The 12,922-nt window shown below is 50.1% G+C and overlaps 1 protein-coding gene across 1 annotated transcript; it reads right to left on the bottom strand.

Annotated features, from left to right (window-relative positions):
* Positions 1-1,193: 1,193 nt before the first annotated feature.
* F2 (coagulation factor II, thrombin) lies at positions 1,194-11,046 on the bottom strand. The gene is made up of 14 exons (XM_057408801.1): positions 10,888-11,046; positions 9,821-9,984; positions 8,901-8,925; positions 8,644-8,694; positions 8,094-8,199; positions 7,880-8,010; positions 6,229-6,525; positions 5,780-5,893; positions 4,703-4,829; positions 4,047-4,214; positions 3,562-3,735; positions 3,216-3,394; positions 1,892-1,962; positions 1,194-1,475 (listed from the first exon to the last, which is right to left on the bottom strand). Exons 1-14 carry the CDS (start codon positions 10,964-10,966, stop codon positions 1,332-1,334), a joined length of 1,830 nt encoding a protein of 609 aa, XP_057264784.1. The 5' UTR covers positions 10,967-11,046; the 3' UTR covers positions 1,194-1,331.
* Positions 11,047-12,922: the final 1,876 nt, after the last annotated feature.

The following is a 12,922-nucleotide window of genomic DNA, read 5'->3' as shown; positions in this document are numbered from 1 at the left end:
GTGCCTGATGCCTGCGGTAGTTGATGGTTTAAACAGTTGTGGAACTGGAGCTCCTGAGGTTTCTTTCTTCAGCTGTATTGGAGAGGTTGGTTTTATGCTTTCTTTGGGCGATCAAATTGGGTTGTCTTCAAGTTGGTTCTTAAGTGAGCCATCTTCAGGGAGGTGGCATGATAGTAACTGATCACAACGAACTGAACTTCATTTATATCCAACTTACTTCAGGTGGATATCTCGCTTTTTAAACATAGTCACTCTGCTGCTTAATACACTTTAATATGGATCACAGTGGAGTTTCACTGTTGCCTGTTTCTGTGGCTTGCTAGCGCTGTGAACAAGTTTAGGAATATGGTGTCATAGAGAGCAAAGACAGTTTCCAAATCTCATCATTACTTTAAGAGAAAATTGGGCTGAACAAATTGGCTACTCAAAAATACGTATTTACTGCTGAGTCTTCAGTGGCACACATTGCTGCTAAAGGAAGTTAATAAAAGAGCTAAAGCTTTTGGGAGTGATCCCTGAACAGCCTTTGTAAGGCAACCAAGCGGGTATAGTGCAGGATGCTTCCATTGGAGGCCCTTGGACAATATGCATTAATTGTTTCCTTCTGAATCTCGCATTGCAGGTGGAAAATGCACTTTGAGGACCCAGCACCACCTGCCATGTCGAAAGTTACTGCCATACAGTATGGAAGTAATGGAAGTGCCACTTAATGTATGCAGGCCCATGTTCTGTTGGATGAACTGTATACAGTTAGCAGCTTTAAGTTCTTAAGGTGCTAACCTTATGAACAGTGGTGCTGGTATTGTCTGCTGTTGTAGCTGAGAACAAGGTCTGCCCTCAAAATGGGTTCTAGTTGCTTTGCTTTTGACACCGGTATTGGTGTTTTATGTAATGCCACAGTTATTGTAGGTGACTATCACCAGTGCATTCTTGACTGGTTCTAGAACAGAAAATGAGTTGACTTGAAGGGAAGGAACGGACAGGGCCTGGGGGCAGGATTGTGCTTACTGCAACTGGTTTAAGGCTATCATCCAAGGTCTAAAATCTATTGATAGCAGAGGGAGAAGGACCCGTTTGAAGCACAACGGGTAATCACCAGTGCAATCGCTTCCATTCTGTCTGTACTCCTGGCTACTGGAATGGCTTTGTGCCATTAAGTGCAACTAAACTCAGCATGAACAGAAGAAAGATGATGGTTTTGGGAACTTTTATTTTCAAGAGACAATACTTTGAGTTGTAAGGATGTTACTGTTCTACTTCAGGATCTTCTATGCTTCTATTGTAGGAAGTGGAGCATTGTAGCAAAACCAGGAGCAAGTAAGGTAATGCTTTTATCCCCCATGTTTTTCAATGGCTTTTCGCATCCACTTCTTCAGGCGGAATACGTGGGTATAAAATCCGTATTTGCCATCTCGGTCACAGCCTTCTCCCCACGAAACTATTCCCACTTGGTACCAACGGTTGTCATCTGGGTTCTAAAGCAAAAAAAACTGATTGGCACAAGGAGCAAGATACTTTGGGGTCTATGCATTGTATATACCCCAGCCTGTTTGCTGATGGAAACTGGTTTGGAATTAAGACTGTCATCTACTAGACACCAGCTTGTTGGAGTAACTTTACTCTTGAACCTCTTAAGTGAGAATTGGCCATCACTTGTGTCTTTGCAGCTGATCTCTCAGTGCTGAGACCTTGAGTAGCTCAGAACTTCAGTACAGAAGTGGGGCTGGCCTGCAGGGTTCATCTCGGTTGCTCACCTTGAGCATGAGATGGGTTTGCTTCAGCCACTCCAGCAGTTTCCATCTTTGCTGTTGCTTTTTAGACTATTACAGAAGTTCAGAATAGCACTAACCTACCTCTGTGTGTTTTATGAGCTCAATCCAGTTGAACATACCTTCATTACAAAAGGTCCCCCACTGTCCCCTTCACAGGCATCTCCTCTCTTTGTGTCTTCAGGACTGTAACCTGCAGGCAGGAAGAAAGTTGGGCATTTGACCGCAGGCTGGTGTTGGCCATCTCTTCCTTGAAGTATTGCTGCATCTGTTTGCTGAGATCCAAGAGGTTACTCTCATGCCAACTATTGCACTGAAATTTAGGAAGCTGTTTTGTGTTTTATATTGTATGTAAATCAGGTAACTGCTGCTGTCTGCAGCCTTCCTGAATCCACCCTGTGCTTCCCTCTGATCTCAGTCCTGTTTTCTTTCATGAGAATTGCTGTTGGTGTCCATTGCCACCATGTTCAGTAGCTGTAGCTCAAGCTACTGTGCCTTTCTCTTGTCTTACAAACTCCTGTGTGTGTAGTACTCCATGTACCCTGTTCTTTGGTTGTATTTACTATGGAGACACGTTGCCATCCTCACTTCCACTTTCGTGTCACTCTGCAGGCTCTGCTCTTTCTCTTCCCCAGCTGTCTTCCTACAGACTTGCTATGAAGAGGCAAGGGATTTCACTTTAATTCCTGATGGACTAGATGGTATCTCTTCATTTTCCCATCACCTGTATCTCCCCTTTTCTGCTGTATGCTGTCTTTTAAGAATGCTGTCTGTTATGGAATTCTAGAGTGCTTTGGGTTGAAAAGGACCTTAAAGCTCATCCAGTTCCAACCCCCTACCATGGGCAGGGACACCTTCCACTAGAGCAGGTTGCTCCAAGCCCCATCCAACCTGGTCTAGAAAAAGAAACCATAAGAACAGTGTATTGTCAGTAGGAAACTGGCTTCCACCCTAACTCAAGCAATCACATCTTACTAGATGCAAGAGCACAAACTGAGTCAATTATGGCAGATTTGTGCAGGCCATTTCAGTTCCTACAGGCAAATGAAGAATACAGCAGAAAGCATTAAACTGGTACTGGTAAATCCATAGTCTTTGTATCTTGAATTCTGGGATCACTTCTATTCTCTCTCCAAAAGGGTATAGTGCCAGAAGAGCCTTAAGAAGGTACAGAGATGATCGGAAGTTCAGAAAGCCTTCTGTAGTAGGAAAGATTAAATCAATGCTGCTTAGCTTGGAAGAGAAGGGACAGAGTGTAAAGGGTCCATAAAATAGCATGTGACATGGAAAAGAAATGTTCTTTCCCAAGTTATGAGTATAGATGTGTACCTATTCAAATTTATTAGACAGGAATTTAACAGAACATGAGCAACTAGGTTTTCCACACTAATCTATCAGTATTATATATATGTATGTCTATAATCTACTGTCTCCAGTGCTGCTTACCTGCACAGAACATGTTGTCAGTGACTTTCACTTTGGTGGATGCCTTGCAGATTCCCTGGTCCACAATGGGCAGGTTGAGCTGCTGCAGAACTGTGGGCAGGTTGCTGGGGCTGGTGGCCCATGTTTCTTTCAAGTTCCCCCAGCCAGTTACTCGTCCTTTGTAACCTGCCAGCATCAGCCTGGGGAAGGAAGTGCAGGTATAATCAAATGCATTGGACAGCTTTCTCCTGCCTGGTTCTCTTGATGCAAATAGCCCAAATAATGCATCTTTTTTAGGTCTGCTTTGAAGGCCCAAAGGAAGCTATTGCAGCCTGCATTTGTAGGGCCTGTGGGACTGTCTCCTCACCTCTGCACAACCTCTTTGGAAGGCAGGCAGACAGGATGGATGTAGTCACTGAAGATGATGGGTCTCTTCAAGTGCATAAGTGCAATGTCTCGGTCCATGTTCTCTTTCCAGTTGTACTTGGGATGGATGATGATTTTATCCAACAGAGCAATCTTCTCTATATTCTTTTCATACCTGAAATAGCCATGAAGGAAAGAACTCTCTGTACTGTAGCAAGTGAGACTCTTCTGGGGTTCATGATACTCTCAGGTGCTCTGTACCCTCTGAGACAATTGCACCAGAGCACCCCTTCAGGCTTGGCATGCTTCTGCCCTCCCTTTCATTTCAGCCTTTGGGATCAGCAAGAGCAGCAAATGGCAGCTCCCTTAGATCCCACTATTGACAGGGATATGTGTGTTACTGATACTGGACTGATAGCCAACCTCACTGTAGCTCATTGCTCCAAGGGGAAGGCTAGATCCCTCCCACTTCATCCAGGCTCTTACTTTGCTCTTACGTGCTTGCCAATCCGCACCAAGATGTCATTTGTGGTGAGGTTCTTGTCCCAGGGTGGATAGTACAGACAATGAGCAGCAGTCAAAATCCAGCTGTCACTGATGAGGCTGGCACCGCACAGCAGCTCTTGAGGACTCTTTTTGTAGAGCATCACCTGCCTGAGAGACAAGGAAGGAGGAAGACTTAGCAGGACTACACATGTGGGTGGCTGAGTGTGTCCTAGTGTCATGCAGGAAGAGCAGAACTGGCAGTGAGCAGGGAAGAGCATTGTGCTGTACTGACAGAGAGAACTGCCTAAGTGCTCTAGGAAAAGCTTCCCTGGACCTGCATGTTCTGTGTAGAGGGCCATTAACCCTATTCCCTTCACCCAGAGGGGTTTCTTATCCTCTCTGCAGCAGCAAAGCTGCAAGGAGGAAGAGCTGAGGATGAAACCCACCAGCACTCTTGCTCTCCCAGGTGGAGGTGCACTTGGCCCCCGAGGAGAGTTTCTGTCCAGCTGGCTTAGTAGAGCCCTGTCAACCACTTGGAGAAGCTTTGATTAGAAGCCATAATGCCTGCATGCTAAGGGAGAGCCCTTTTATTTTCCCCACTTGAAGGGAAGTGAGACACCATCCCCTATGGAAGAGCACGGCAAGATAACGCTTACCAAGGAGAGCTGCCAACTTCTGCATCATCCCCATGGACAACTCTGCCTCCAATGTAAGAGTCCAGCAGCTCCTTCTCACTTTTGTCCGTTACCTTTTTCTTCTCAAATAAAGGACGAGTGCCACAGTCTGGAACCAAAAACCCAGGTCATCTGCCTTTGTTACTACCCTGATTCACAGGGGAGAGCGTTGTCTGTGGTCAGCATGCTAAGCTGTAAGAGCCTGGGAAGGAAGCACTTAGTAGCTCCACGATGTTGTACCTGGAGATTGACTTCTGAGGGTCCTTCAGTTTGACAGCACTTGGCAAGCTGGTGTCACTGAGAACGAGTGACTGCCCTGTGCGAAGGACCTGCAGCCTTTCTACAAACAGTGATGCTGTATCTGGAGCTTTTATAGAATCATAGAATAGTTTGGGTTGGAAAGGACCTTAAGATCATCCAGCCCCACCCCCCCTGCCATGGATAGGGACACCTCACACTAAACCATGTCACCCAAGGCTCTGTCCAGCCTGGCCTTTAACACTGCCAGGAATGGAGCATTCACAACTTCCCTGGGCAACCCATTCCAGTGCCTCACCACCATCACAGTAAAGAACTTCTTCCTTATATCCAATCTAAAATATCCAACCTAAACTTCCCCTGTTTAAGTTTTAACCCGTTACCCCTTGTCCTGTCACTACAGTCCCTAATGAAGAGTCCCTCTCCAGCATCCCTATAGGCCCCCTTCAGATACTGGAAGGCTGCTATGAGGTCTCCACGCAGCCTTCTCTTCTCCAGGCTGAACAGCCCCAGCTTCCTCAGCCTGTCTGCATACAGGAAGTGCTCCAGCCCCTGATCATCCTCGTGGCCTCCTCCGGACTTGTTCCAACAGTTCCATGTCCTTTTTATGTTGAGGACACCAGAACTGCACACAGTGCTCCAGGTGAGGTCCCATGAGAGCAGAGTAGAGGGGCAGGATCACCTCCTTCGACCTGCTGGTCACACTCCTTTTGATGCAGCCCAGGATACGGTTGGCTTTCTGGGCTGTGAGTGCACACTGAAGCCAGCCCATGTTAAGTTTCTCATCTACCATTTGCTCACCTCCTTCTCCTGAACCGAATGTTTTGTCATCAAAGAAGGTTTTGAACTCTTGAGGAAGGGTAGTACGGCCGGAGATTCCCTCTGACTGTTCGTACCCATCCTCCAGCGAGCTGTCTGAGAGAGACAAAGACCAACATGTTAAAAGGCCTAGTTACAGCTTCCATAATGCACAATGCAGTTTCCAGTGTAAATGTTTCCTTCCATGCGTGGTGGGTCTGCTCTTCTTTAATGCTCTTTGCCCACTGTTGGAAAGAGGAAGAGCTGAAACCCACCAGCTCTTCTCCCACCAGGAAGAAGTGAACACATGAGAGGTGTAACAGCTCTATACAGGTACAGCAGGTTAGTACATGTTATATTTGGACATACAGGGCTGCCTTGTCTATGCCTCCCAGGCCACACGTACCGCTGTTGGTTGCCTGTGCCTACCCAAACCAATGCAGGCTCCTCACCGCAGTAGTGCAGGTCACAATATTCAAAGTTGGGTGGTTCATCTGTGACACACCAGACACCCTCATCATCTCCATCTGGGTTCCGGCAGTAGTTCTCCAGCAGCTTCACCTCTGGGTCGATGTGTTTTCCTTGGAGCACCTCTTTGGCTTTCTCAGAGTTCCACGGCAGGCACTTAGCTCCAGACACAGTGACTGAGAGGGTCCCAGTGTAATGCAGCCCTTTCTCTTCTTCGCAGGGCTCCAGTGGGGCTGCTGGTGTGACCCGTGGAGTAAATTCAACTGTCGTCCTTTCTTCACCTGGAAAGACAGAGAGCTGGGATTTAAGCCATCACTTTGTGCTCAGAAGTACTGTTAGCAAACAGCATTGGAGCCTCTTCACTGGGGCCTGGAGTTCCATGGGGTGTCCTGTTATGTTTGGGAGTTCCCACCGTACTCCCATGCATGTGGTGGCCTTCTCCAATACTGCAGTGTCAGAGGAGATTCCTTCAATGGGGGTAAGTTGAGGCTGGCACTATTCATCACATTTCTGTGTACCATTAAGCTGTGAGGAACAATATTGTGTTCCTTTCTGGGGTATCTTTGAGAAGCAGCTCAAGGGATGGGGTGCCCAAGCAGCATAAAGTTGCTGTGTTAGAACCTCCAATGCCTTTTACTCAAATGTGTATCTAGCCCGTATTTGGGTGAGGCTTTTACTGTGATGAGCTATGAAAGAGGCAAATTTAACTTTGGCCAATATTTCTATATCTAAAGATAAGAGAGAAAATGTTCCTGCCAGGCTTTCCACGCTGCTTCTTGCAAGTGTCTTAATGGCTGTAAGCTTTAAGCAGCATTTCCTGAGTGGGTACCAGATTACCTGCTCTGCAGCATCACGCTCTACTTGGCCGCACACTGCCTTCTCCTTGTGCCCTGAGGGCATCCCCATATGAAGAGAGACCCTCTTCCTGCTCACCCTGGAGCACAACAGCCGCTGAGCAAGTCACATTCACCTTAATCCGTGAGGCTGCTTCTGCGTGAGGTTGACTCATGTCAACATGATTGCAAAGCAGCTGTGCACAAAAGCACAGTCCTGCCACATCCATGCACAGAAGCAAGGCTTTTCCTGCCCATATCCATGCATGTGTAAGTGTAACAGCAAGGAGTCAGTCAGGAGCTAACTAGAGAACGGGGATAACACAGATGCCTGATCACCCCAAAGCATAGCACTGTCTGTTTCCAGTTCCCACATTGCAGACCAGGGCAATGGCAATGGTTTTCAAGCTTCACAACACCCTATGGTCACAATGGTTGTGACCGCTCTGGCTCTCACTTGGAGTTGTTGCCTTCAGTGAGTTTTGTCTCATTGCTTTTTTGGAAGAGAAACTTCTGCTGTGAGAAGGTTCTCTGCTTTCTACCAGTTCTGAGGCAAAGCCCCAGGGGAGACAGCTCTGTGGGGTGGAGCAATGAGAAGGTGCTAAGTGCAGGGATGGTTCTCCATCCCGCTCAGTGCAACTACGGGAGAACCTTCTCACCTCTGTTACTAAGATGCAGCTCCTCTGCTCTGAAGGACCTCTCTTCATGTAAGATCCTTCCTGGCACAGTCAGTGCCAGTCTCAGTGCAGTGTTCCCTGCCAGAGGAAGGCTTGCTGGGATGGCATGTGGAGCTGTGACTCACCACACACTGGGATGGGACACTCCTCCCTTTCCACCGTTGGGTCACGGGTGTAGCACCATGGCCCTTCTGAGTGGTTGTCTGGGTTCCTGCAGTAGTTCTCAATGAGGTAGGGATAAATGGTGGCATTAAATCTGTGAGAAAAGGCTGGTTAGGCCAGGAAGGAAGCAAGGACACCCTGGAGCACCCTTTAGGGGTGCATGGGAGATGAACTTACTTTGGTATATGTGGGTATTTGCTTGTCCACACTTGACATTCAATCCCTGACTTGGTGTAGCTGATGGTCCCCTTGTAGTTGTGGCCCAGCCCAAGAGAGCAGTTACCTGTCAAAACCCCAACACAGGGTAAGCCAGGGCCGGTGGAAGTGGATGTTGTTTGTCAAGGTCAGAGCTAGCATCCCACAACTCCCTTCAACTGCTGCTGCATGAGCCTGCACATGCACAAGCGTTCTCTGCATGGGGTAGGAAGAGCATCTCCCTGAGGCTCTGTGCTTTGCTTTGGCTGCGGGAGCAGGTCAGAGGCCTGTTGAGAGGTTGCCTTGGGAACTGTCTCACAAGGAGAAGGCTATCTATCCCCATGCTGTTTGGGAAATGGTTAGTAAGGAAATAAAGAGGAAGAAAGGAATTGCAAACTCCCCTCTTCCTACTTTTCTTTCTAATCAGTGGCTTCACCAATGTTATATTATGGCTTTTTCCTTGTGAGCTCTGCAGGAAGCAAGTTCCTGGCACTCCTGTATCTGGGAGCTGATGTTAACATGAGTTTCTTACCTTCTAGACAAGCATCCAGAACTGCCCTGGACCATCCCGGGCTCTGACATACTAGGAAAATAAGAGGAAATGAATGCATTATATGAAAGGAATCCAAAGGAACATCCTGGTTTGAGCCAGTTCATCACCTAGGGACAAAACACAAGTGCTTTGTCCTGGAAAGCGAGCTCTTGTGAGAGGGTAGGGAGCCATCTCTCCAAGATGGACAGCGCATCCTAAGGGATAGCAGAGCACCTGCAGGACTTGAAGTGACTCACCTTGGTATCTTGACCAAAATACCTCCTGCAAAAAGAAAAGGAAATCAATAAAAATCATGTATTTAAGTGTAGAGAGGTGAAACATCAGCCCTTGCTTAGCAGGTTTGCATTGCCCCATCACAACACAAGGACCAGACCTAGCTCTGTGGATACCAGTTACTACAGAGTCCAACAAAGCAAAACAATCCACTATAAAACCACATCATTGCCACTCATCACACTCGATAATCAATACTGTTGCTTCTAAACAGACCAAAGATGCTGCACCCTCCATCAGCCTGCAGAGGAAGCAGAACCTGGGCTCCAGGGCAGGAGTCCAAGGAGCTGAACCCAGAACGTGTAAGGGCACAGACAAATCATAGGCAGGTATTGCTCAGCTCTTGGAGCTATGTCTCTGCTGTGCAGCCTGAGGATGATTGCTGTAGAAATACCCCACAGAGGTTGTATCCTGCTGGCTCAGGCTCCTGTCTATCTGTTTACTGTTGTATTCTTGGGTGCAGAATTCGGCCTTGGGGCTAGGAGCACATCCAAGAAGGATGCAGAACAAATGCAGCAGTCAGTGAGTCTGGAAGCCAGGACAAGGGAAGGATGCTGCAAAAGCTTCAGCTCAAAGGACTTTGAGGCCCCTGCACTCAGTGTTTGGTGGCTAAGCCTGCTCTCCCGGGACTGTGGCAGCTCAAATGTGTGCAGCACCATCCGAACCGGTGGAAGATGCAATTGAGGACAAAGGCGAAGGCTCTGTCACTGCATGCTTACACGAGAGAGGCAGGGAAAGGAACCTGAGCTTTGAGCTACATTCCCTGGAGCGGCTGCAGGAGCGAAACCCCCTTAGAACACCCAAGCATTCCACCGCGCGAGCCGCTGGCCCCCCACCACCGGGATCAGCCGGGGGGCTGTTTCCCGGGAAGCCGCAGCCGTACCGTCTGAACTGTGGACTCCAGGGCTTCAAAGGCCTCCTCGTAGCTGCAGCTCTCCTCCAGGCACTCCCGCTCCAGGTTCCCCTTGAGCATCTCCTCCAGGAAGCCCTTGTTGGCACGTCGCGGGCGCTTGAGCACCGACAGCGCCTGCCCCTTTTCCAGGAAAACTACCGGGTCAGAACAGTGCAGTCAAAGGGGGGCTCGCATCCGGAGGGCCACTTACCCTCCCTTCTGCAGGCAGAGGATGTGATGGTCCCACAGCCTCCCCCAGTGCCACACACGGAGAGACGAGAGCCCTCTCAGGTCTATGCGATCAGAGCGGGCTCGCTGTGTGCCAGGGCTCACATCGCTTGGGCAGCACAGGTGACAGGAACCCTCTGCTATCCTCAGCAAAGCTGCTCTGTTCATCTGTGGTTAGGTCGAGGCTTGTTTGTGTGGAGCCCGCTACTGCTCCCTGCCAGCCACTGCATTTGTCTTGCCAGCCTCGGACTGGTGCAATGGGCACAGCTTGGTTCCATCTTCATGGTCAGAGACCCTGATTTGAGAGCCGTAGACAGCTCTTCCCACACACAGCAGTGGGTCAGAGAGGACCTAACCTCGTATTAAGATAGATAGATTTGAGGCACTGATAAGAGAAAAGCAGCAGTGAGCACAAAGGCAGCATGTTGCGTATGACCTAAAGTCTAGATAAGGTAGAACTGTGGGGGCAATGGAGAATTGCAGCCACCTGGGTTAACTGAGGAGCTGCAGCCCAGAAAGGCCCGCAGCTGTGTTGCATGTGGTCCTGGACTGAGCCACATTCCCCTTCCCCACCATCTCTCAAGTGATCCACAACATCTGCTGAGCTGCTGTCAGCATATGCTGGATGCTGCTGCATCCTCCCCTGCAGGAAAGCCCTGTGCTCACTCTGCTCTTAGCATCCTCTCACTCTCAATTTCAGCCCTTTACAAGGTCCTTCTGCCCTATCAAGAAAACCTGTCACTGGCTCTGCTCCTGGGTAGAAATAACCCAGCCTCCTTTCTCCTGTCCCCCACTGGTACCGTCCTTGTCCCCGTGCCACCGTGTCTTACCTCCAGCCTGGCTCAGTGTGAGGTGCAGAAGGCTGGACAAGAGCAGGCCCCTCAGGAAGCTGGCTGTGTGGTGTGCCATGCTGCACAGCCCTGCCTGCGGGGGAATGCAAAGGGAGCAGGAACAGCGGAGTCACAGCCCCGCTGAGTTAATATTGAACCAGAATGAAGAAACAGGACTCCAGAGGTCGTGGTGTGTCAGGGACAGAGGGACCGGGGCTCCTCTTATCCCTCCTCTCTTGGCATCTCTCCCTCCTTTCAGGGCATCTTCATTTTCTTAATGGGTGGAAGACAATTGAAACGTCTCTGGATGCCCACAGGACCACAATTAGCATCCCGTTTCCTAACAGGGAAGATGGCAGGAGGAGTGAGGGGATGGGCCTGGCACAGGGAGAACTCAGGCTGGCACGGAGAGGTCTCCGCCAGAGGCCCCATCCAGAGTAGCTCGCACCTCTTCCCTTGGTGCCACTTGGGTCCATGCAGCTCTTGGCGCATCATGGGCTTGGGTCCCTGCCTCTGCCTAATCTCAGAGGCTGTCTTTCGGAATCCTCACACGCAGCAAGACTTGGATTGCTCCTGAGCCGTTCCCAATCCTTCTGTTTTTAGCTGCAAGCCCCACCTCACTTTCCCCCCTAACCTGTCTTTTCTCCCTGCAGTTATCAGCGAGCTCAGTCCCAGCTATTGCAGCACCAGAACACACAGTTTAAGTCTTCCCCTTCTCCATCACCCACGCCAAGCAGCAGAACTGGGGTGCCTGAGGCAGCCCAGGTGGAATTTTCCTCCCATTAGGTCAGCAGTGCCGTTGGCAGTGCAAACTTCCCACTGCATTAACAATTCCCAGTGGAGTGGAGGATGGTGGAGCAGCATCGAGTTTGTGCTCCCACCCCAGCGGAACACACGGAAGTCCATCCAAAAGGAAACCGAAGCTCTGATGAGCACACCCAAAGCCAGCCAGGAAAACAAGGGCTTCCACGAACAGCGAGGCGGGAATAGCTGGGATGTCATCAGCTACTGAGTCAAGAACCGGGCTTCCAGAGCTGGGAAAGCTCCAGTAATTCCTGCGCCAGGCAGGCAGTCGGTGGAGTGAGGAGCCACCAGGGTAGGGGGAGCCCCGGGGGCTCCACATGCCACCAAAGTGCTTTCTGCCCGCAGGGAGCATGCCCTGTGTTCTGCCTCCGTGCAGCAGATCCGGCTGTAATGTTTGCCTCCATGGAAGGAGTGCAAATATTAGCATTAGGATGGCTGAGGAATGACTCTGTGGCCACTGGTACAAAGAGCAGCTCCAGGGGCTTCCTCCCTCCCTCCGTTAAGTGTCTCCTCATGCACGCACACCCCTGGGCTTTGGAGAGGCACCCTTAGGAATGGCCCTGGATGGACATGACTTGGGTGGAGGAGGATGGCATTGAGCACAAGCCGTGCTGTTTCACAGGCAGAGGGCACAGGCAGGCTTTGGAGGGCAGGTGAAATCAGAGCTGCTGGCATCACACACAGCAGGCACCACCGCGGCTGTGGGAGGAGGCACAAAGGGCCCCACGTCTGTGTGAGCCCATGGGGCAATGGAGGGTCCTGCTGAGCTGATGGGGAGGGCAGCAGCAAGGACAGGTTCTTTACTGTCTATGCCATAATCTGGGTTTGGTCTCACATTGCAGGTGGGACAAGTGACCTCAGGGCTGCTTTCAGCAGGTATCAGCACCTCTGCTCTGGAGCCAGGCTGAGAGAGCTGGGCTGGTTCAGCTTGGAGAAGAGAAGGCTCCTTAAGGGGAGACCTGAGAGCAGCTCCAGTGCCTAAAGGGGCTACAAGAATAACAGGACAAGGGGGAATGGCTTTAACCTGACAAAGGGGAGATTGAGATGAGCTCTTAGGCAGAAGCTCTTCACTGTGAGGGTGCTGAGGTGCTGGCACAGCTTTCCCAGAGAAGCTGTGGCTGCCCCATCCCTGGCAGTGTTCAAGGTCAGGTTGGACACAGGGGCTTGGAGCACCCTGCTCTAGTGGAAGGTGCCCCTGCCCATGGCAGGGGGTTGGAACCGGATGAGCTTT

The sequence above is a fragment of the Pezoporus wallicus genome, unplaced genomic scaffold, assembly GCF_028554395.1.
Source record: "Pezoporus wallicus isolate ANWC-B61680 ecotype Strahan unplaced genomic scaffold, APGP_CSIRO_Pwel_v1 contig_6382, whole genome shotgun sequence".
Taxonomy (NCBI): Eukaryota; Metazoa; Chordata; class Aves; order Psittaciformes; family Psittacidae; genus Pezoporus; species Pezoporus wallicus.
The sequence above is the reverse complement of the archived record's forward strand: the minus strand, read 5'-3'. Positions and strand labels throughout refer to the sequence as shown.

Excerpts from the sequence above, each read along its gene's own strand:
- F2 (XM_057408801.1), bottom strand. The coding sequence starts at position 10,966 with ATGGCACACCACACAGCCAGCTTCCTGAGGGGCCTGCTCTTGTCCAGC. Across the intron at positions 8,200-8,643 it reads TCTGGATGCTTGTCTAGAAG|GTAACTGCTCTCTTGGGCTG; the intron begins GTAAGAAACTCA and ends GGGTTTTGACAG. Across the intron at positions 3,395-3,561 it reads TCCAAAGAGGTTGTGCAGAG|GCTGATGCTGGCAGGTTACA; the intron begins GTGAGGAGACAG and ends TTCCTTCCCCAG.